Here is a 26264-nt window from a genome sequence, read left to right as displayed (position 1 = left end):
ACTTACCACAACAGTAGATGTTCGAATGATTACTGCTGCAGTAACCATTCCCTCCCTCCATCCCACTTGCTTTTTGGTATGTTTTTTGCCAGGGTGTGGACGTTTATTTTTTGTTGTTCCTAACATTGTCCTTTCAGGGCTTTGCCTCCATCTGCTTGCTGGCAGGAAACGTCTGAAGGTTTTTGCACCCAAACTTGTCTTTCAGTCAGCTCAGTTCAAGCTGCTTGATGGTTTTGGCATGTGGAAGGTGCCCTGAAGCTTTGGAAGCTGGTTGGCTGTTTTATCCCATGCAGGATATAACCCATATAGCATTGGCTTCTGCAACTGTGATCATTCAAGTATCTACTGTTATGGTAAGTTTACTTGCACAGCTGTACTTTCCAGAACAGAACAGAATCCTATAGCACTGTTGCCATGGATGATCATAAATGAATCACCTTTGGAGTAGCCTAGTCTATGCAAGTTTATCCTTCCTGCATCGGCCAGCTTCCCAAAGCTTTGGGTGCCTTCCCTGAGCTCCACCTGTCAGGAGTGCATGGAAAGCTTTCTATAAAAGGCAGGCAGGGCACTATAAACCTCAGAGCTTTTTTGCCAGTTGGGAAAGTCTTCCTTTTTAAAAAAAATATTATTCTGCGGAAAAGCTTGTATTTCTGGACACAAATTTTATGTCAGTGCTTGAGAAACAAAGAGATACAGAATGGCTTTATCTGTACAGAAGTTTATTGCTAGTGCTTCTTTGAACTTTTTGTTATAAAAATGTTTGTTTTATGACTGAAAACCTTGTTTATGTTTATGTGCAGTGTTTTGGTGACAGGACTTTGTGCTTATGTGGGACTTGTAGTGGTATACTTTTCTAAGCCCCCCTCTAAGAGATCCTTTTTCCTCCCCTGCTCTCCTTCCTTACTCTACCCACTTTCCAATCCTCATTCTCAGAGTACCTACTGAGCAGCTGTTAGTCTCTGTGGTGTTACTCTCCTCAGTGCACAAAAAGAAGAATCTTTCAAAGGAGTTTTCTAGAATTTGTGTGCCTCCTTCTTTGCCTCAGCCATTGGTGGGTGACTCCACTGTGGACATCCATTGTTCTTCAGATCACTCATCATCTTCCACCAGTTAGTGTAGCATTTGCAACCACCAAAGACTAGAGAATAGTCATGTCCTCTGTAAAGAATCTCTGGGTAATCTAGTGCCTCTGAACTTATTCCATTTCAAGATCCCTGATTTCCTACAAATTATAAAACACCTGCCTGACATTTATGGGAGTACTGGCTTTTTTTTTTGCTGCCAGCATGACTACATAAATTAGCTACTTGGGCTTAGAGTCTGCCTGCAGCCACAAATGATAGTTGATATGCTGTATGAGGTCATAACCATGCAGCTGTTTTGTCGCTGATAACATAAGGCTTTTATGAAATGGTTAGAAAAGTTTAACCCTTATTTAACCTGATTTCAGCAATACTGCAGCATATTTAAATACTGTATTCTGTTGCCTCTATCTTATAATCGAGTGCAAGGTTTCATTTTAGTTTTCCATTGACTGCCTCTGATTCTGGCAGTATCACCAAAAACTCTTGTACTGATACTTTATATTCCACCCTATTCCTATATGCTACATTTACCTGCTTGATATATTTGTTCAGTGCAATACTAAAATCTGTATCCCTTAACACTATATCTTTAATATTTAGTATTATTTGGTTTGCTCTGCTTATTTCTCTCTGTATCCTTAATTCTACGAGTTCCTGACTTCAAACCTCCATGATCAGCAAAATAAACATAGCTACTCTCATCTTAACAGTAAATTTAATACCCCACCATTTTTAACATTTCTAATTAATTTTCTCACCTATCACCAGCTGCTGTTGTATCTATTCACTTAAACTGTTGCCCAGAATAAAAGGGATAACCAGAGCAAGGAAAATAATGTTGCAACAAATCAGCAACAACTGTAACACTGAGGTTAACTGAGGAGATAATCACATTGCTAAAGCAGAATTTTAACACTGATGAATATCATGAAGTCAAGTGTCTGTAAAGGAGATACATATTCAAGACTGCAACATCTTTCACCTCTTCTACTCACTAACTGAAGAATGCAAAGTAAGTAGCATAGCTGAACTACAAGTCAGTCTTTAGACCAGAACCAGAAATTACAGAACTGATGCCACGGGTTCATACATTATGAACACATTAATATAAGGGTTTCAGATGCCATAGCTACCATCACTGCTTTACACTCATGCTTCACAGTTTCAGGGAATTAAATGCATCTGTCAATGCACATTCCTAAGGGAATGCATTCAGAAATCATAGCAAGATTATAGTGCAAGCACCTGAGTCGGCTGCTTGTAAGGCAATTTCACTAGTCTGTGCTGGCATTTTTCAATTATGTATGCAACTTTAAAGGGGACACCCAACAGTGTGCTGAACTAATAGTTAATGGAACTTATTATAGTAAACCAGGAGACATAGCAAATTTACTGGCCGATAAATTTAGCTCTAATTTCACCCCTATCACCCCCACTTTCCCCCCAGGAAATACCTCTACCATTTCTCCACCAACTATCACTAAAGAACAGCTCCTCACTGCACTCTCTAGAAAATACTGCACCAATAGGTCCTGATAATATCCCAGGATGAATCCTATATAGCTGAAACATGACTTGTCAGGTCCACTAGAATATCTGTTCAACCACAGCCTCCAGACAGGCTTCATCCCAAGGAAATGGAGGACTGCAGCTGTCATCCCTCTACACAAAGGTGGACCATCAACAAACCCAGTAAACTACAGATCCATAAGTTTAACTAGACTTATATGCAAGGCCATGGAAAGAATTATAGTCGACCTGATAAACAAAGACATAGGAAATCTTTAAACACTGGGCCCACCTCAGTTCCGACTAAACTTGGTGGGCTTCTTTGAGAAGGTCACTGGAGTCATGGACAGAGACAAAATGGTACATACTGCCTACCTTGACTTGGTAAAGGCATTTAACACAGTACCTCACTCAGGTATTATAGACAAACCCACAGTTTAGGCATAAATCCCTATATCACTCGATCGATAACCAAATGGCTCGCAGACAGAACACATGAAGTTAGGGTGGGGGTGTTCTATGGGGCTTGGTACTGGGACTTCTCAAGTTTAGAATATACTTCTCTGAAGTCAAGGCAAATGAAGAGGGCCTTTGTTTGACCAAATTTGCGGATGTCTGCAAGCTGGGTGAAATCAATGACTCCCCCAAAGATGTAAGTCTGACACAGACATATAACTGGTGCCAGAACCATGGCCTAAAACCCAGTGCAAAAAATTAATGATCATACCCTTTGGGAAGATGGCCACTCCTGAAAATTACAACATTGCTAAAACTCCCGTAAGAGGAGATTCAGTGGTAAGGGACGTGGGAACTCAGGCTGACAGCAGCCTGAAATTTGATCACCATGTGTCCACTGTAGTGAGAAATCCTTCTATATGGCACAACTTATAAGTAAGAGCATGGCATCCAGATCTAAGGAGATCATAGTCTCACTAGACACAGCCCTCATTAGACCAATAATCAAGTACAGTACACCCTTCAGAATGTACGTGACCAGGCATTTGCAACTACTGGACTGGCAACAGAAGTTTTTCACTCAAAGAATACTGGATGTAAATAATACATTCTATGTGGACCACCTCAAAGCCTTGTTCCTGTACTCAGTCTCCTACAGACTACTGATGGGCGATCTATGCCTACCCTACAAGGCAGTCTTCAATCCAGTCCTGATGGCTCTGCTACACATTCACAAAACAAATAGCACTAGAATTACCCAATCTAAGGATCTAAACCTCATCTGTGACATAAAAAAAACACATTGGAGTTACAGATATGTGTCTCAGAGACTACCCCTTCTCTGGCACAGACTCCCCATTCATGTGTAAATTCCCTTCATCTATTCAAATGCAATTTGGACCAATGGATGGTAAATCACAAATTCACCCCCAACTTATTGCCTGTGGTCCTTATAGACAAGGGTGGTTTGTAGATGCACCAAGGCACAAGCATATACCAAAGTAATTTTAGCCTGTGAACACTGATAATTGGGAAAACTAAGGTACGAGTGGCTGGAATTAAAAAGACTCTAGGGCTGTTAGACTAGTAACTTTCTATGATCCTATGATCCTTTGATTGGGTATATTTAGTGACTGGTAGTGTGGGGGCTTCTCCCCTGCAAAAAAGTTTCTGTGTGTTTCTTGAAATCAGCAAGTTTGCTGTTTTGAGTTTGAGACTATGACATCCAAAAACTTTAGATGGTTTAATTTAACTGCTTGTCAAGTAAACAACACAAAAATCAAACACATTAAATCCTTTCAGGGGTACAGAAAATTTTACTTCTCTTTAAAAAAAGATAAAACTGAGAGGGGGAGACAAATTCTGATAGAGTGCATGAACTCCCATTGGAAGAAAGCAATCTATCAGCTACAAAGTAAGCTGGAAGCTCACACATTTCATTCTAAATGGTATACACTGAGACAGTTACTAAAAGCTATGATTTTGTGTCAAAAATGTGTAGCCATTTGAGGTGATTTAAGTATCATCATACATATGTACTGCATTACTGGCTGGTCACTTGCTAGAGCCACAACACAGTCTGTAGCAGATCCATCCGGGCTGGAATGATAAAGATTGCTGGTCTGTACATGATCACTGATCAGTTCATACATGCCACTGTAACACTAGTCTGTTTAAGTATGCTGTTCCATATTTTAGCCCTAGGCTAGCAGGTTGCAGTTACTTGTTACCTTACAAATCCTGATGAGGTTTTGTGTATCATGGAATTATTTATCTCAAGGACATCACTTTTAATTAAAGAAATGACAAGCAAGTTCATAAAAAGACTTTATATGGCATAATTGGTAATTGCTTTAAGGATTTAGTTGGCATTAAGTAATTACCACTGTTCATAACTTTTTTATTTTATATAAAAATATTAGAGGATTGATGTATATCTACAGTTAATGCATGCGCAGTGGTATATTAATGCTGACTGGGTGTACCACTTGTACAGTAAGATAAGTAAGCAGGGATGTACCAAAATCAAGTTCCAATCCATGTACATGCATCGTTTTGCTGTGAATATATGCTCAGGATACACATATTAGAATTGGATGGCTGTCTCAAACTAATGGAAAAAAATTGCCATTTTCCAGTCTTAGATGATAGAGGATGACTTAAGCATTATCCTTCCATTCCAACATACCTAGTTGACACCATCCAGATTCGTTAGCATTACAATGTGTGCAGAGGGCTTAATCACAGCCATAGTACTGCATTTATTTGTGGTTTAAAGTAGGATCTCAAGTAGCCATAATGAAGTAGCGTAGCATAGCACAAGGTATTAGAGACTTGCACCTTCTTGTGGTTCTGTAGCAGGTATAGCATAATGAAATGTTAAAAGTGTCTGTCTGAACACTGTTCAGTCCTGATGTTTGCCTACTTAAACTTTCTTACTAACGATTATATAAACTGTTAGCACTTCTGAAGCTTCTGTGTCAAAGCATCTGAATAAACACATTGTGCACTTAAATAGCTATAGTCTTGTTCAGGTATTTCCTTTTTTTAATTATTTATTTATCTATCTATGTATCTATCTATCTATCTATTTATTTATTTGTATTTAGTTACTTGGAGTACCTCTTGCAGTGTTGGAAGAAGCACTCATATGTAGAAAGATTGATGCCAGAACAGAAGAGGTAAGACATAGTTTTATTGATACTTTGTCAGACTTAATTTAGTGATACTTTTAAGGTATCCAAATTTTTTTCAGCTTTGCCAGTGTCATGTGAATGCAATGTGAAGGGTATATAAATTAATGAGAAACGATTGTAGTAAGAAACAGTATTTCATATTCATTCTTTTTTTTCTTGGGCCTTTAACCAACCTCTCAAAGCTTGTTAAAGGAATTTTCTTTTGGTATCCTCAGCCAGCTGCTACTGAGGCCTTCTCCTGCTACCCGTTTTGCTTTGCTTCCTGGTTTAGGATACTCAGGCAGACAGACTAGGAAAGGAATTCAAGGCAACCTCTACTCATATAACTATGGTTTTCTAATTTCTGGTGCATCATAAGATGGAGACAGATTCCTGCTTATGGATGAAACAAAAAATACTGTATTCACTGTCTGATTTTCTGAGTTACTTACATTTGGTGTTTTGAAAATATCTAATTGTCCTTTTGATAATGTGACAGTTACATAAACTGGTGTGGCTACTCATTTTGATCTCTATGTGCACACTATTACTGGAATGTTCTAACTGTAGTTTGTGATGTACTTGTTCACTGCTTCTGGGACTGGGACACCTTCTGTCACTATTTTAATTATTTTATATGGCAAACAGAAAAACTGAACTCTGATTCCTATGTGGACAGAATGGTGGCTCCAGAAATGAGCCAGCAGTTTAAACAAGAGTCAGAGATAGTGACCCGTTCTCTCTCTTAATTTGTGAAGTGATTAGGATTAAGTACTCAAAAGTTGAGATGATGGTGTTCACTAGATGCTGCAGGCATGGCAACCTGCCTGCCTCCTCACAAAACCGATGATGAGGTAGGCCTGGAGCTAGGTGGAGGTGAGTCAGGAGAAGGCTGGGACTGGGCAAAGCCATGGCAGATGCTGAACAACATATGCTATTGACTCAGTCTTGACTCATGGTGACCCTGTGAATAATTGCCACAAATGTTCTGTCTTTATTCAGTTGACTAATCACAGAGAACCATTCAGTGCAGTAGTTATTGTAGTAAACTATCACATTGCCAGTCTTTGTGTTTTATACTCTCTGTTAACAAGAAACATTTTTTGCTTTCCATTCAGTGATTTTGTGTGAAGGGTGACCTTGTACAGGTTTGTGCAGATTTAGAGATACACTGAGCATGCGTGTGGAAACCTGAGAAATTACATGGCCTACAGAGTATACAAACAGTGGTATAATAACATGGTAATGAGCAACATTATTAAAATAAGGGCACTCACAGATGCAAATGAGGGTAAACAATATGGTGGAGCTATTCACTGATATGTGTCATTAAATGCGCGTGCATGTGTGTGTGTGTGTGTGTGTGTGTGTGTGTGTGTGTGTGTGTGTGTGTGTGTGTGTGTGTGTGTGTGTGTGTGTGTAGATAGATAGAAAGATAGATATAGATATTTATTTATTTATTACTGAGACAGACCACAAAAGCAAGTAAAAGGTAGCCACTGCACTGGTAAATCTGTATATGTATCAGTCTGTACTTGCTGACAATAGCCATGGTGTTGTATATCAAGTGTCCTCAATAGTGTCACATCATCCATCTGTGATTCAAATATGATACCCCTCCAGAAGACTGAAATTGTGGACCACTACCATGTGAGGGGCAGCATGTTGAGATAGTCAGGATGTGTTGTCCTCATATGCAGGTCAGTGGATGCATGGAGTACCTATCCCTGTGCATATCAAGGTATGAATGACTTTAAGAAAACTACTTAAAGAGACCTTTCCCTTTCAGTAACCAATGGGGGACACAGTGGGTGTATCCCAGGCATGTGCCTCAAGGATATTCCAGCAGTTCCTTGATGTCATGCTACTGCATATGGGGGAGCAACTGTGGTTTCAATGTACCACTTTGGAAACAGCCAACTCCATGCAGGCTTTATATGATGTAGCTCTGTACCCATATTGCAGTAAAGGCCCCACTTGGGGAGCTGGGAAGATGATATATATACCTAAAGGGGTTCTACTTTATCAAGTGTAAGGTGGTCTGTAATGCACGGGGTATAATAAATGGGTCTATAGACTACCCAAGCAGTACTCATGACCACCACATATGGCACAAGTCAGATTTGCATCAATGGTTTGTGTGAGGTGATTTTACTCAGGGACATCCTGTTTGTGATGATGAATAAGCCCAGAAGCCATGGCTAATGACACCTATTAGACATCTCCAGACAATGGCAGAGAATGGGTACAAATATGTCCAGTTAAACATCTGTGTCATTGTTGAATATGTGCCTGACCTGCTGAAGTCCTATATCTGCTATCTTGATGTATCTGAGAGTGCCCTGCAGTATGATCCTGATACATGCAGTATGATATTTTCAATTTGTGCAATGTTATATAACATCATTGTATGCAATCAGCTGCAGCAAGGCAAATAGATTCAAGAGGAAGAAGTTCCAGATTTAGCTGTGGAGGAGATGCTGCATATGGAACCTGTGGAGCAGCCAGCTGCAAGGGATGAGTATACCAGATGGAAAAGGTCACAGTATGCCAAGTCACTAGCTAAGAGGCAGCATTTGGTTCATAGCTATGGACTCGAATAAACTATTATACAGAACATTAAAATGATGCAGGAAAACCTTCACCAGGCTATACCACATCAGGCATAAACTAGCCACACCATGTATCAGATATAGGCCACCCAAATAACATAGTACAGATAGCCAAATTCTGTTACCATATGCACAGGAGGGGAGGACTACTTTGCCAAGTGTCATCAATGGGCAATTCTGTGCATGTGGTAGTTGATTTGAACAATATTTTGTGATGTGTGTTTCAGACCTGTGCTGGTGATCTGGGAAACAGTGTTGACTGGTCTTGTAGGGAGCACTGTGTTCATTGCGATGTGAATGTGTTCAGGTATGCATTGAAGTCTGAGTGAGTGTTTGCTAGCACAGCCTTAGTAGAGGTTGCAGCACTATGCTGGGATCTGGTGGATAGGTCCATGACATATGTATGTGCAAATCATTCATGTCCACAGAAGTGTTGTCTCCTGGATGGGCCACAGAAATTATCCACACCATGCTAGATGGACAGAGTGTTGGGTAACCATAGCTAGTGACCCATGGCATTTATAAGTGTTTGCTGTACCTGTTTCTGCCTGTTTTGTGAAAAAAAAGAAAAAAAAGAAAAAAATATCTCTTGTTTTTCCTGCTTTACTAGTTTAGTCCAGTTTCAGAGTTGCTGATTCCTGGGCTTTGGTTCTAGTTCCTGTGTACTGTTTCCTTGCCTTATTTGGGGGAAGGGAAGCTACCTTGCTTTCCTGCTTTACTAGTTTAGTCCAGTTTCAGAGTTGCTGATTCCTGGGCTTTGGTTGTAGTTCCTGTGTACTGTTTCCTTGCCTTATTTGGGGGAAGGGAAGCTACCTTGCTTACCAGTGGGAGTGGGAAGCATTGAGCTGCCTTTTGTCCAGTTTTGTGAGGTTTCAGGCAGAAACTAGTAGTTTAATGGTTGTCTTGGGCCAGTTTCTAGCTTTTCCAGCCCCTGGTATAAAGCGCTAACGCGTTAAGCGATTTAGAGCGATTTAGCGAGCTGCCACTGTTGCACACTAGGGCAGCGCCCGGTTAAGCAGGTTTAAACTATTTGGGCTACCTAAAGTCCACTCTTCAAATTTTCCTTAAAACTACCTTCCTCGAACTATACTACTGATCAAATCAGCGTATCCTATAACTAAAAAGATCAACTCTACTTGACTCCAAGTAGACTATTCTCTATCTATTAAACCTAGCACTTGCTCCTACAGTACTTATTACCTTGATACGGCACTCTTGTCATAGATAGTACCCCAAAAGGCAACCCCCATTTCTCGGTCACCCACGCCCCCCGGAATCCTTTTTTAAAGTTTTTCGTCTACCCTTCTAGCATGTCGAGGGATCAGTTGCTAGTGTCCTCTCCTGCTCAGCTGGTGAACCTGGGAATATTGAGGCAATGTTTCAATTGCCTCATGTACACAGAACAACCCTTTCCTCCTCCCACAAAACACAAATACATGCGAGATGCAACTATACAGCCAAACTGGAGGCTGAGCTCTCTCAACATAGGACTGGCAAGACCAGTCAGGAGGAGAAGGTTACCACACACACTATAGACCCAGTCTCACATAGTACCATTACAACCTCAAATCATACACATAAACACACAAAGACATACTCGGAGGCTCTGATCAAAATCTACCAAAACAGCAGAGGCCACCAAAGCAGACACCCAAACAACCACCACCTCAGAACACAACACCCGCAACACATAGACCTCACAGTCAGAGTGTCAAACAGTCACAGCCCTTAAGGCCAAACACAATGCCAGACACACTAGTCATTGGTGACTCCATAGTCAGACACACTGATGTCCCGCTCACCAGACTGAGTAAGGAGAAGGTCACAGTAAGCTGCCTGTCGGGCGCTAGAATCCGCCACATAACGCAAGCACTCAGGTCTCTCAACAGCAGGTACAAATATGACTCAGTCATTGTCCACGCTGGTGTAAACGACCTGAGATGTACCTCCTTGGACTACATGAAAAGAGACATTGAGGAGCTCTCTGATTATATAGCCCAGGCAGGTATGACCCTGACCTTGAGCAGTATCCTACCTTCACCAAGAATGATGCCACAATACAGAGATAAGATGATCAGCTTTAACAATTGGCTTAAACACTGGTGTCATTCAAAGGGGATCCAGTATCTGTCTGCCTGGGATGACATGCTGGACAAGCCACGCTGCTTCGCAAGGGACGGCTTGCATCTGTCACCCTGGGATTCGGATATTGGCAAAGGCTCTTGCCACCCCATAGTGCCTTTTTTAGGCAAGGCTCAAATTCTAAACCTACCACCCTAGAACACAAAAAAGGAAAAAAACTAAGGGTAATGCTGCTCAATGCCAGAAGTCTAAATCTCAAAATGCACGCGCTCGAGGCCCTTCTCAGTATGGAGAACATCGATATCTGTGCTGTGACAGAAACCTGGTTCAAGGCTCCTGAGAGCACCCCAGCGCTATCAGGTTTTACCTCATATCATGCGTTCCGGCCCCAAAATCCAGACAATACCAAGAAAGGAGGGGGGGTATCCATATTCATCAAGGACACCCACACCTCAAGACTGGTGGCAACGCACGATGCATCGGAGACCATCCAGGTGCAATTAACCATAGGCAAGACTGCTCTGCAAATTGTAGCATGTTACAGGCCACCCTCACAAACTCAGGAAACTCACATGGCCTTCCTGAAAACACTAGAGAGGATAAATGTATCACCAAACACCATCATACTAGGTGACTTCAATTACCCTAATATAGACTGGGAACACTACTCAAGCCCAAACACCCTAGCCCAAAAGTTCCTGGAATTCATAAACTCAAATGCCATGGAACAACTAGTCACCATCCCCACAAGAGGAGATAACATACTTGATCTCATCATCACGAACATGGGAGCACAATGTTCAACACCGGAAGTATACCCTCACTGGTGAGATCAGATCACAAACTAATCTCGCTGGAGGTCCTCATCCCACCCCACCTGAAATAAAAAGACCACAGTAAAGAACTTCTCAAAAGCCAACTTCACACTTCTAAAGACTAGTGTGGTCTCCTTTCATGCCCCGAGCGGCGGAAAACAATACTCAAGCCGCTGAATCACTTACAAACGCCTTCTACCAGCACCTGCAGGACTGCATGGATAAGGCAATCCCAAGCAAAACAAAGACTCTTTGTACCAAAGGCAAGCGTCCAGTCTGGTGGACCCCAGCCATAAACAAACTCTACAACAAAAGGAGGAAGCTACTACAAGATAGAGCAAAATCCTTAAAAGGTAAGACACCCTTGATCACTATAAGTAAAAAACTAAGAGCTCTCATAAAATCATCCAAAGCAAATTTCGAGAGAAAAATAGCTAAAGACTCAAAAGACAATCATAAGGCCTTCTTTAGCTATGTTAGAAACCTAGGAGGAAACTCCCAGATATGCTCAGAACTAGTTCAAAATGATGTGAAGATTACTGATCCTACAGACATTGCCAACATACTGGCTGACAGGTTCAGTGCAAACTTCTCCCTCCCCTCCCCCCCAAAAGGAGAGATATCTATACCAAATGAGTGCAGCCCCCCAAACATCTCCAGTGCCCAAGTGAGAACTGCTCTCTCCAAAGCAAAAAACACAGCATCCATGGGACCCGATGGTGTCCCCGGCTGTGTGCTCCACGAACTCAATGAGGAATTAAACCCACAGCTAGGACAGCTGTTTAATCAAAGTCTTACCTCTGGATATGTACCCAGGGAGTGGCGCACTGCAACTGTGGTCCCACTTCACAAAGGCGGTGCCTCCACAGACCCTGGAAATTACCGCCCATTAGCTTGACAAGCCTTATCTGCAAAGCCATGGAGAGGATCATAATGGACCTCATAAATAAAGACATAGGGAATTTGCAGACTTTGGATCCAACCCAGTTTGGCTTTGTCAAAGGCAGATCATGCCTTTTAAACTTGGTTGACTTTTTGAAACAGTCACCAAAGCCATTGATGAGGGAAAGGCAGTCCATACAGCCTACCTCGATCTGGCTAAGGCCTTCGATACAATACCCCACTCGGGTATCATTGAAAAACTCATCAGCTTAAATGTTAACCCATACATCACAAGATGGGTTGCAAACTGGCTGAGTGACAGAACCCACAGGGTCAGAGTTGCTGGCGCCATGTCAGACTCAAAGCCTGTCACAAGTGGTGTCCCACAGGGCTCAGTCCTGGGCCCACTCTTGTTTGGCATCTACTTTTCCAAGTACAAGCAAACACAGGAGGGTTATGGCTGACAAAGTTTGCAGATGACTGCAAACTGGGCGCCATAGTAGAAAACACATCTGACACAGATATCCTTCAGAAGGGTCTCACAGAAATGGATAACTGGTGCCAGAGCCACGGCCTAAAGTTAAATGCCAAAAATGCATAGTCATACCCTTCGGGAAAAACAAGGTTACCCCTAGCTACCAAATAGGTGGCAATCCACTGAGCACAGAAGAAGTTATCAGGGACCTGGGGACCCAGGTTGATAGTAGTCTGTCATTCGACACCCATGTAGCTAAAGTAGTTAGGAAGTCCTTCTACATTGCCCACCTTATCATGAAGGGATTCTCATCTAGATCAAGGGAGGTCATAGTCTCCTTTACTCATCACTCATCAGACCAATGATTGAGTACAATGCCCCATTCGGAATGTATCTGACCCGACACTTGCAGCAGCTGGAGAGGCCACAAAGTTCCTCACCAAAAGGATAAAGGGTCTCAAAAATCTGTCCTATGCTGCCCGACTGAAAGAACTCCAGCTCTATTCAGTCGCCACCGCTTGCTCAGAGGTGACCTTTGCCTAACATACAAGGCCATGTCAAACCCAGATTTGATGAATATGCTTCACCTCAAAAATCTAGATCCATCAGAGCCACAAGGGCGGAGACTTAAACCTCGACACGGCTATTAATAGGACGTGCTGGAGAGATAGATTCATCACCCAAAGACTCCCTATGCTGTGGAACAAAATCCCGGTACATGTGAGGCAGAGCACCTCGCTGGCCTTGTTCAAGAGAAATCTTGACCAATGGATGGGAGATCGCAGATATACCCCAGGAATTACCTCAGTGTCACTGCTCGACAGAGGCACAGCAAAATAATGGGTATAGTTCCCCATACTAAAGGGGTGGCGTAAGCCACAAAACAATGGGCTAGGCTTATAAATGCCCTCGGGCAGATAGCCTAGTATGAACCTATGAACCTATGAACCTATGTACAAATATCTCACCCACATGGACAACCACATCACAATGCATGCTCCACGAGGCTGGATGGTGTAGTAGAGGTGGTGCCACTATGCATGCCTGACTGTGGACTCTTCCTGCCATGGCAGACATCCCCACTACACATAGCCCAGCCCCTGGAACTGTATCAGTCATGATGTCTGACTGCACAGGGGTACCTACTGCAGGTAAACTCCCTGTATCACAGACCTGTGGTGTTGCACACAAGACACATGCACTCCAGGAGGTCATCCTATAGACCATGTATTACCTCTATAAACTCAGGAAGGTTTGTTTTTATGACAGCCTTCCTTGCATTATGTCCCTGAAAAAAGTGCTGTGTTGCAGCCACAGGCATATGTAGCTTGGATATTGGGTGATACCCATGACATGCTCATCTATTGAAACAATATCCACCTGTGTCCTCTACATACTCAATGGAGCTGGTGCAATGCAACCAATTGGGAGTGAACCACAGATGAAGACACCCCTTCCTGTGTAGATTTGTCTGCATCTACCTGTCACATGTTTTCTTAGGTTTATGGTTTGCATATGCTCAGAATTTATATCCATGGAACAGTATGGGGATATGAATACCCATGCCCAAGGTCAGCACTGAGACCCCTGACCATGCCAGATTTGACTACTATCGTTATCATAGCCAAACAATTCCCCAACATCAGGTAGCTGTATATCCACAGTAGAGGAGCCTGATAACATGCTGCATGTGTGAAAACACCACAGCAAAATCATCCAAACTAAGCAAGACCCTTTACCAATACCTAAAGGCCAATGAATGAATAAATAGTACCTAATGTAGTGGTATGCGAAATGAATAGTTAACACCTTGTGCTGTTGTGCCCTGCACCTACAGCCCTGATGTTCCTGTGATAAGAAGTGATCATGTTTGTAAGGTGTACTAAACTATATATTTACCTGGTATGGTAGATAATTGTCCATATTAATATATATTAACCTTGGGCATCCCCAACAAATATACTTGGTGATGAGCTGAGCTCTACATCAAGATAAGGGACTCCACTATATATTGATGAAGTGTGTAGATTCCCATGCTGAGATGCCAGGAACACCTCCATTTATGTTAATGGTGGTTTGGTCAATGGGCCTTCTCCCATTGTCCACTGTGCCTGTGTCCGGGTGGAGGGTAGCCTGACTTTTGTGACACTTATGTCAGTGGCCTGACACTTCACTTGATCATATATCCTGCTCTGTCGACTGACACCATTAATGTTATTAATTACATACATCCGAGAATGCTCACAAAATGGACAGTCAGATTTGACATGAGAAATCATCTGCTGACTAAGGACATAGAGGGCCTGTACAAAATGTCATTCTCTGCATGAGAGGAATTATTTTTCCATTGTTTTCCACATTGTTCCATACTGCACTGAAATGGATAATAACTATATGCTAAAACGTTTACATCCTTTCTCACTGTATGCATAATCTGAATTAAAGTGTAAGATACCTGGATGGCAAGAATTGTGTGGCCATTTCCTGTCACAGGTCTGTGTAAATGTAAACACTTACCATGCCCCGATGTCAGTCACACAAAGGGCATTAGTAAACATTCATATCCTCCTGCAGGACAAATGTTGCTTTCCTCTCAGGTACAACTCACTAGGTGTATCAAATAATACCTGCATAAGCAAACCCATTAAGCATCCAAGGCCATTAAAGTAAACACAGTATTGCAGTGCTGTATGAATTAAGAATCTGTCCATGCCCTAAGACAAGTGTCAAAGCAGTAAACATTGAACATCCCTTTAAGGATGTATGGATTGCATTTACACACATAAATGTACGGCATTTTATTGTCCTATCCCATAGAAAAATATTTATGCCCTAACATAACACTGTAGACAAAGCGCTAGTCCACTGATGCAAATTTTCATCAGTGGACTAGCGCTCTCTGGTTACCCTGTTCTACTCGTGTTTACTGGTTTTTGTTCTTCAACAGTTTGTTTTTTGTGACTGTAGACAAAGCATTATATCCCTTCACACTGTCAGCATGAATGTACTTTTAAACTACAACATAAACAAGACAGCTGTAGTAGATGGTAATATCTAACAAATGCAGTTCTCTTAAGAAAGGCCATGACTTTTTATCCACAATAGTACATTGCCCACATCTTCTCCAGCACACTTGAACATTCAGTCCAGGTAATGGGAGCAGTAACATTGCACACATGCCTGTACATCATACCACAGAGCCAGATTATACTGCATGTAGGCAGAGGTTTCTAGCATGCCACCGCATCATACTTCTTGCTTACTTAATATAGACTTCTGCTGTAATAGGTCATAGCTCCCATTCACAAATGTAATGTTTTTTTTCTCCACCCTTCCCTCCATCTTTGTCACTGTCCCTTCTTTCTTTGTTTGCCGTTCTTGTTTTATCGTTATCCATTTATGCAGCCATTTTCTACAGTATTCGCCATAGTTCTTCCACTGACATGATCCAGGTCACCAACCCAGTCCATTCCCAGCCTTCTCCTGCCTCCCCTCTTTCTAGCTTCAGGCTCACCTCCCCTTAGTTTTATGGGCAAATAGGCAGGATGCCTACTCTGTGACCACTAGCAGACACCATTCTCTTTGGTAGTACTGCCACAGGTATGCATTTTATTATGGACGTTGTGGGAGAGTTAATTGACCAGTGGCTGAAAGCCAACATCAACCACATGGAGAGGCTTCAAGAGTTCTATCACTGCCTGTTACTGCCTTCACTACCTCAGATGGGTCCCAGTGGGGAAGGTGATCTGGGTAATGATCTTTCTGTCTTCACTACCTCAGATTGGGCCCAGTGGGGAAGGCGATCTGGGTAATGACTGACTTGTCCTTGAGCCTAACACAGGCAGTGCAGTAAAGAAAGATAAGCCCACCCCATCTCTCATCATGCTGTTCCCCTTCCTTGTGTGTCAGCTCCCTTCCCTGTCTGATGTCCAGTATCCTTCATTATTCCCTTTATCTATAATTCCACTGTACCCTCAAGTGCATCAGCACCTCCCCTTGCCAGTCTGTTTCTGTTTTATGTCAATTTGTGTGCCCCTGCTTATAAACCTTCCCTATTTCCATCTCTCGTCGTAACCTTAAATCTTTCTCCATCTTCCATTTTCCAAAAAGGTGTTTTTGCCTGGAAAAAAATACACACACATATACACACACACACACACACACACACACACACACACACACACACACACACACACACACACCCTTCCTCACATCCCATTCTTTCCTCCTCTGTCTTCCTTATGCAAACTTCTCTGTTTGCTGTAATTACCTACTCCCATTTCCACCACTTTGTTACATTTAAAAATTAAATTGTTGTAAGCGCTTTAATGTGACTTGCAAACTGTCTCATAGGGTTGCTATGTACTGAATGTTCATGCAGGTAGTTGCTTACTTGCAACTTGCTTGCTAACTTTCCTTGCATCTAACCTATCTGCAGTTCGGGTACCCCCCCCCCCCCCGTGGAAGGCCTGCCATTGCAATGAGTGGGTTTTCTTGTCAGTGGGGGTATGGGTTATGAAATTCCACATAGTTAGTTGATAATTGCTTTTAGTCCTCATCATGCTATGAGCCATACCAGTGGAAAGCTTAATGAGAGTGCACATGGGATATTTGTGTCTATATGATATGTCCATCATATGAAATTTGAAGTCTTGTCAAATGAGTTTCCAGGGAATACTTAGGTTTTACCTTCAACAATGCCAATAGCTTTTTTTCTTTTTTGGAGGAGGAGCCGTCATTGGCATATATAGTATTCTTTGCCAACACCCTGATTCAAAGCCATCAGTATTCCTCATCTCTCATTTTTTGCTGTCTACCTTTGACATCAATATGATGTTAATGGAAATACCATAGCTTGGATAAGATGACTCTTCTTCACAACAATATTAGAGGAATCATAGGAAATACTAGGCAACTGAGTCTTGCAACCATTTACTCCTTGCCAGTACCCACCAATTGACTGTGCCTCCTTTTAAATGGAGGGTCAGGACAGTCAAACTTGTGAACACCCATCCAATAATACAGTTTCCATTTAAAGAACGACAATGTTTCACACAACTTAATTTGCATGGGAGTCTATTCCAGACATGAGGAAGTCCTGCATAATGAGCCTATATTGCTACAGTGAAAATTTAGATCCTTGGATCTTGTATTTGTGAGACTATTTCATTTGTGAGATACAAGAGAAGACCAAGGCATACATGTCCCCTCAGAGGTCTATAAGATACTGAATAAAGAGACGGTGGTTCCAGTCTTTTCCGGTAGTTTAGAGTTTTAAGCCAGTGATCTTCTTAGTTATAAATCTCTGGGATCTTTCTAGTTGTTTGATATGTCTAGCGATGTACATTCCAAAGGGGGTATTGTACTCAATAATTGTCTTAATCAAATGAGGCGCAAAGACCTCTTTAGATCTGGAGGATATTCCTTTGTCAATTAGTTGTACTAAGTGGAAGGACTTTCTGACTGTTGTTGCATGTTGATTAAATAAGTTATCAACCCATAGGTTCATTGGTAAGTACTAGGCTAGCTACCCTTATGGGCCATTTTAAGCATAACCAGTTTTCATTTTTGTGCTCAAAATAACCTATCCCATTTGGTTATCAACTGTACTTACCCATCCCGTGTTCAATAATTATATATTATCCCTAATGAAAATAACTGGGATCATACCATATATAATTTGAGGGGACCCATGCATGGGCTAAAGCATTTAGGACCTGCCTCTGTCCATTAGTAGCACAGGGGGCAGTTCTGGAGTAAATTTTCTGTTTCCATCCATAAATCTAAGAAGTGCTGGAATATGGACAGGAATAAAATTTGTTTTATGTGGATGGGTGTCAGCTCTATAGCAGTGGTATCCTCTGTGAGACATACCTGTCTCTCCAAGTCATTCTGTTAATGTTGCAGAAGAGGTTTAAATCCCTAAACTGAGTATTTCTGATGCCATTTGACTTGCTGATGTGCAGTAAATCCATCCGTACTGGATCGGAGGATGCCTTTGTATGCCAGACACAGGTCACCCCTTAGTTGTCTATAGGATACCAAGTATAGTGGCAAGGCTTTGAATCAGTCTAAGTAAGACATGTTTTGGCATTGTATCCTTTTAGTAAGGTATCTCTGTGGGCATTCCACTTATTATATTACATGACTGGCCTAATGAGGGCTGACTAAAGGCAAAGGGTGACAATGACATCACTAGATCTAGACACAATCTCTTTGTTTATAAGCTGTGCAATATAAAAGTACTTTCTTACAAAAGCAGAGAGATGTTGGTCAAAAGTTAGGTCACTGTCTACAGAAGTTCCCAAATCCCAAACAGCTGGGTCCCCCCTTAGGGGCATATTGTCATTCGGTAGTTCCCTGGAGCAGATGACTTCCCAAAGGATATACAATGCATTTTTGGAACCATGCTCCAAGGCCTTTAAGATTTTCATTTTGGAGTGGGGTGTTGTCTATCCTATATACTGGACAGAGGGATTGTTCACCCAATGTGACAATATTGCACTTTTTGGATATGTTCTTGCTGAAGGACTTTGGCACTAGGGAGGGATCTGACAATGACTTCCAGTTTACAGTCATCTGTAGACTTGGTTATCCAGGTGTCTTGGTTCATAGTGTGGAGATCAGAAAAACAAATGCTGAACAAATGATGTCCCAGCATTGAGCTGTGTGGAACACCACTGGTCACCTTTATATTCACTAATGAGGCACTTATTACCTGCACCATGTGTGTTCTGTCTTTTAGCCAATTTGCTATTCAGCTTACTGCATAGGGATCTATTTGCAATGCATTAAGCTTACTAACTATGCTAATATGAGGAATGGCATCAAACTCCTTGGCCAGGTCAAGGTATGCTATCCAAGGCAAATAATATAGCTTCCATGGGACCTGATAGTATCCCAAGATGTATTCTGCACCATATCCAGCAAGAACTGGCTTTACCATTGAGCACCCTATTCAAACACAGCACATTATCTGCTTGCAGAAAGGTGGTGCCACTACTGACCCTGGAATCTATCACCCCATTAGCTTGACAAGTCTGATCTATAAAGCCATGGAGCATATTATTATGAATCTCATAAACAAGGACATAGGTAATGTCCACACACTTGACCCCACCTAGTTTGGATTCATCAAAGGCAGATCTTGCCTGTTGAACCTGGCTGACTTCTTTGAGACTGTCACCAAGGCCCTGAATGAGGGAAAGTCAGTACATACAGCTTACTTTGACTTGTTCAAGGTGTTTGACACAATTCCCCACTCGGGCATCATTGAAAAGCTAACACAACTTGGTGTAAATGCCTATCTCATTAGCTGGGTGGCCAACTCACTCACCGACAGGACCATCAAAATCAAAATAGGTACTTCCACATCCGATAGCAGACCTGTCACTAGTGGAGTTCCCCAGGGATCTGTCCTGGGACCCTACAGTTTGGCTTTTATTTCTCAGAGGTACAGGCAAGGACAAAAGGCATATGGCTGACCAAGTTTGCCAATGACAGTAAGTTGGGTGTTGTCATTGACTCCCCAAATGGCGTTAACATACTGCAAGAGGGTGTCACAGCAACTAATGACTGGTGCCAAAGTCACGGCCTCAAGCTAAATACAAAAAAATGTATCATCATACCATTCAGCAAAAATAAGACCCCTACTGATTACCAGATCAATGGCAACCCGCTAAGCACATAACCTGTGGTAAGTGGGCACTCAGGTTGATAACAACCTCACATTCGACCATCATGTAGCAGCAGTGGTCAGAAAAGCCTTTAATTGGTTCATCTAAACTCATAAGTAAAGGGATTGCATCCAAAAAAAAGGAGGTTATTATCTCTCTATACTCCTCCCTCATTAGATCAATAATTGAGTATAATGCCCCATTTGGGATGTACCTCTCCAAGCATCTGCACCAACTGGAAAGGCCACTGAAATACCTCACAAAAAGAATTCATGGACTCCACTACCTATCTAATGCAGACAGGCTCAGATCGCTATCACTCTGCTCAGTATCTTACAGATTGCTCAGGGTGATCTGTGTCTCGCCTACAGGGCAATCTCAGAGTCTGCCCTACTAGAGATGGTACATATCCATAAGTCTAACTGCTCATGCACTACCCACTCAAAAGGCTTGAACCTAATATGTGACATTAACAAAACCTGCTGGAGAGACAGGTTTGTCTCCCAGAGGCTTCCCCGTCTCTAGAATAGACTTCCCATACATGTCAAACAGAGCATCTCGATGACACTCTTCAAGCACAACCTTGATGAGTGGATGAGAAACCACAAATTCATCCCAGGGGTTCCACCTGTGTCCATCATTAACAGGGAAGACAGGTGCTGACTGCGGTTTCTTTTTGGGGATAAACTCTTCACTAGGCTTGTAAGGGCCCTAGGGCCATTAGCCTAGTAACTTCCTATGATCCTATGATCCTATGCTTTGTGAAGAGCATGACTACTCTTTGTGAAGAACAGCCTGGTTTATTTTTTTGAAGAAGTTAAGATTGGCTGGCACAGTGGTGCAGGGGTTGCATTGTTGCCTCTCAGCAAGAGGTTCCCCAGTTCACTTCTCAGCTGGCATGCCTTCTGTGTGGAGTCTGCATGTCCTCCCTGCATTCCTGTGGGTTTCTTCTGGGTGCTACGGTTTCCTCCCATGTTACAAAGACATGTCTGGATCGTTTCTCCCTGGGCCTACACTGAAAATTGACTTGTTCCAAGTCGGACTTTCCCAATAAACAAATGTTAAATAAATACATTTATTAGACAGAATCTACCCTTTAAAAACTGCTGTAGTTCTAGAATTATAAGATGTTTAATATCATAGTTTATCAGGTTAGTTATAATATTTTCCAACACTTTGCAAATATAACTTGTCGGGGAGATGGGCCTATTTATTTATTTAATTTACTTATTTATTGCATTTGTTTACTGGGATAGTCTGACTGGGAAGAAAGCTACCACTTTTCAGTGGAAGCCCAGAGAGAAAACCTCCAGAAATATTCCAACATTACATAAAGAAAATAGTAAACAGCGCATATAAGAAATCAACAAATATACAAAATGTTAAAGCCCTGGAAAAAAATTACATAAAGGACATAGTAAACAGAGGTATACAGGTAATCAACAAATATACAAAATTTAAACAGAGTGCAATTAATTAATCTAATTAATATCAGCAACATCTAAAGAGTTTTGAAACATATTTGGAAAAGAACTTGGTAGGACAGAAAAGGAGGAAATGCAGGATTAGTATTAAAAGATGAGAGAAAATGTTTTAAGACAGATAAACGGAAGAAGAGGGAGAAGAAAAGGACATGGAGGAGATATTGGGGCAACGACTAAAGGTACAGTGCTTGGAAAAAAAATAGGAGATAGAAGGGGCAGGACATTCATCATCCAGGAATTGTGCATTGCAGACGCAGGTGTTTTTTGGGTATTCCCTAGTTTTTTACCTTAGATGAGTTGGTGTCTACTGTGTTTCTTAGAGATTGAGGAAAGGAGTTCAAAATTTTGGTGAGGAAAGTAAAGTACAAACAGTCACAAGATGAGTTGTTTGCTGTTGCAACTGTTTTTTTTTTAATAATTGTATTGACTTGTGACATAGGCAACTTACATTGATATACAAGAAAACAATATTAGCACATTCACAAACAATATTAACATGCTCACAGTTACAAACATTATACACCACATATATTCTCCTGTACAATATAATCAATCCAACATTACATAAGTTGGTCAATTCCTGCCTTCCCTTAAACCTCTTTCCTCATCCAAAACATTTGTCTGCAAGTATTGTTTCCATAATTTCCATTTTTACTATGTAATTAGCTCCAGCCCTTTTTTAAAGATCCCATTTCTAGTTCTTTTATCTCTGCTACAATATTCACTACTTCATATACTTTGGATTTAAACTTTGATTTCCATTTCTAATAATTGTTTTTAGGCACCCACCATAATTAAACTTAACAAGACCCTGCTATGTATAGGCAATTCATATCCTATATACCAGCTCAAAAAATAATTTCCTTAGTTTGCTCAATCAGTATTTCTGGCAGAGTAGTCAAAACATATATTTCAGGTTACCACATTCTTCCCAATCATACCTCCAACATTTGCTATCTAACTGAGGAAAATTCTTTGAAGTCAGCTCAGAGTATAAAAATACCTGTGCAAATGCTTCCAAGCAAAAATTCTAAATTTACAGACTTTGTTGCATATTTAGGAGCCATAAATACGTCCTCCCAGTGATTCTTTGTGAATTACTTATCCTTCTCTCTTCCCAATTTTTTCTAATCTCATTGGTTCTTATAGCTATTGTGCAGTATTTTATATGTATTATAACAGTATGATTTTCTTGAGCTACTTCATGTCCAATTAACTACAGGCAAAGCCCCCTACCATGAAACAGGAAAACCATACCGCATACCTGGACTTACTGGAGTCACTTGCCATATTACGCAACACCTTACTTATGGGTGATTTTAATTATCCTACCATCAACTGGGAAATATATATGATGACAAACATGCTGGCTCAGAGGTTCTTGGACTTTGTCAATGCAAATGCTCTGGAACAGCTAGTCAGCACACCCATAAGAGGCTTAAATGTCCTGGACAAGGTACTCACTAACACGGGAGATAATCACAAGGGAAAGACAATGTATACCACCCATCTTGATGTAGACAGGACATTTGACAAGAATCCCTCACTCAGGTATTATAAAGAAACTCTCCCAACTGGGAATTATTACCAGATGGATAGCTAACTGGCTCACCGACAGAACATATACTGTCAAAGTGGGTGACTTCACCTCTGGCAAAAGAGCAGTCAGCAGTGGAGTACTACAGGTTCTGTGTTGAACCCCTTGCTGTTCAGAATTTATTTCTCAAAAGTCCAGGCAAACTTGGATGGCCTGTGGCTGACCACGTTCACTGACGATTGAATATTGGAAGCAATCGCTAATTCTACCAATGATGTTAATATACTGCAGACAGGTTTAACACAGACAAATGATTGGTATCAAAGCCATGGATTAAAGATAAATGCAAAAAAAATTATTATTATTCCCTTTGGGAAAGCTGACATCCTTGCTAATTACATTACAGACAGACTCAAACTCCAAAGAAAACTGGCAAACCACTTAATAAAACAAAAAAGAGGCAAAAAAACAGAAACAAACTGTTTTTTTGTATGTTAGAGTTTTTGTCAAGTTTAATAACTTAACTTCTTCAGACAAACAGAATAACCATATCAGTTACACTTAAATATCAAATACAAAATCACATGATCAAGGGTAAAAGTCACATGACCACGCAATGTTAAACTTTTAAAGTGACCACATTCATTTTCTCTACTGGAATTACAGTTGTACTTGCCTCTTTTTTGTTTTATTAAGTACATCACAGACAGCACCACCTCCAAAGTGTAGACCTAGTGGTATGTGATCTGAGCACTCAGATTGATAGCACCCAAACTTTAACCAACATGTATCCATAGTAGTAAGCAAATCCTTATATGTGCACATCTTATAAGTAAAGATATCGCATCTAGATCTAAGGATGTTATAATTCCATTATAATTGGCTCTCAACAAACCAGTAATTGAGTACAATGCTCCCATTTCCATGTACCTCAGCAGATACCTGCAATAGTTTGAGAGACCACAGAGGTTTCTGATCAAGAAATTACAGGGTACACAAAACAAATCTTACAAGGAAAGACTGGAATCACTGTCACTGTATTCTGTCTTCAACTGGTTTCTCAGGGGTGAACTGTGCCTGGCTTACAGGGCAGTCTCTGACCCAGCCTTGATGGAAATGCTATACATTCATAAACCAAACTGCATGAGGGTCACTCACTTCAGGGATCTTAACCTAGCCTCTGACATGAACAGATCATTCTGGAGAGATAGATAGATAGATAGATACAGCTCCCAAAGACTGCCACTTCTCTGAAACAAGCTTTCAATTCACTTGAAACAGAGCACATCCCTGAACCTCTTCAAACAATTTAGATCAATAGATGGCTGACTGCAAATTCACTCTTGGGGTGGTGCCCATATCCCTCCTAGACAGAGAAAGTCTGTATTAACTACCATAGACCCTTACTCTGTGAAATTCACTCCTCTAATCACCAATAATTGGGGCAACTTGGGACAAATATAGCTAGCCTTGTAAGGGGTCTAGGGCCATTAGCTTTGTAACCTTCTATGAACTTATGAACCTATGAATTACCCTTTTTAACAGCAGTTTTTATTCTATATTCAACTAAAAACTCTACTGCTGCAGGTCTTTCACTTAGGATTTCCTTATCCCTTTCTGTTTGACTATATTCTAATATCAGTCCCTAACAGGGAAGGCAGTCTCCAACCTACAATCCAAATGCCATATTGACCTCTTCCCATTTTTTTTACCTTTCCCTGTCTAATTATTTGTTCCCAATACATTGATTCATTTGCCAGTTTTCTGCAGTAAACTCTAGCCACCTCTTGCCTATTCTGTATACCCCTAATTGCAGTCGCCTATCAGCAAAATCTCCTTTCTCTATTCCCATGTTGGTTTGGTTCTTAGAATACTTTCTTCTGCTTTATGAATATAACATTCTGTATGACTGTTATTTCCTTAAGGATCTGTATCCAAACTCCCACTCTCTCCTTATTTCTTGAATTTCACCCCTGCTTTATCCCTTTACAGTTTGAATTGCAGCTTTCTCCTTGCATTATGCAGAAGAGACTTAATTGTGTAGATCTAAAAATATCCCTTCAAATCAGGTAATACTAAACCACCTTGTTCTATTGGAAGGATCAACTAATCCCATATGACTCTTGCCCTCTTCCCCCTCGGCAATAAAATCCTTCATCTCTTTGTTATATACTATCCACAATTTCTTCTCTAGTTGATAAAAATCTGCCTGACCTGTGTATAAAAGTAAATGGACTAAAAACATGTTCACTGCTTGTATCTTGCTATCCACATCCATAGACAAGAGCTTTTAGTTTCTCAGTTTTTGAATTAGCTTCTGTTTACATACTTCACATATATCTTTAGCTGCCATAACAGAATCCTTTTTAACCCATACTCCTAAATACTTAATTTTATCACATGTCCATAAATATTGGTATTGTTAAACAAATTAATGTGTGGGTATGTTGTTTAAAGCTATAGCCTTTCTTTTATCTCAATAATTTTATATCCCAAAACACTAGAAACTGTCTCAAAATGTTCCACAGCACTGAGAGGTCTTTTTCTGGTTTTATCAGATACAAAGTAATATCATCTGCAAATAAAAAACATTTTTCTTGATTACCATACCAATTATATCCTTGAATTTTGGAGTCCTTTATTTTCTTTGCAAATTGTTCTCAGTATAATGCAAATATAAAGGGGAAAGAGGACACCCCTGCTTGGTTCCTCTGTTTAGATAGAACTTATGAGAGTGGAACCCTCCCAGGTTAATTTTTTTCCCTTTGATCCCTCATGTATCCTCCTAATTAAGCTTTTAATTGTATGAGGGAATGCAAATGCTTACTCTGTCACATGCTTTCTCTGCATCAAGACTAATCAGCAGCAGCAGTATTTTTTTACATTCTGTTTCTTTCTGTAGATCATCATTGTTCTATTAATCTTGTCAAATGTTTGCTTGCCCTCCACAAAACTAAATTGACCATATCTAGCAAT

At 41.0% G+C, this 26264-nt stretch overlaps 1 protein-coding gene across 1 annotated transcript in view; it reads left to right on the top strand.

Annotated features, from left to right (window-relative positions):
- The window catches only part of MYO1H (myosin IH), an 835299-nt gene that overhangs the window by 86509 nt on the left and 722526 nt on the right, over positions 1-26264 (top strand). The window contains exon 8 of the mRNA XM_044068514.1: positions 5660-5731. Within this exon, the coding sequence (XP_043924449.1) occupies positions 5660-5731 (72 nt within the window). The remainder of the gene's footprint in view (positions 1-5659; positions 5732-26264) is intronic.

This window comes from Protopterus annectens, chromosome 4.part0 (assembly GCF_019279795.1).
Source record: "Protopterus annectens isolate FY-2018-M chromosome 4.part0, PAN1.0, whole genome shotgun sequence".
In the NCBI taxonomy this organism is placed as follows: Eukaryota; Metazoa; Chordata; order Ceratodontiformes; family Protopteridae; genus Protopterus; species Protopterus annectens.
This window is presented reverse-complemented; position numbering and strand designations above follow the sequence as displayed.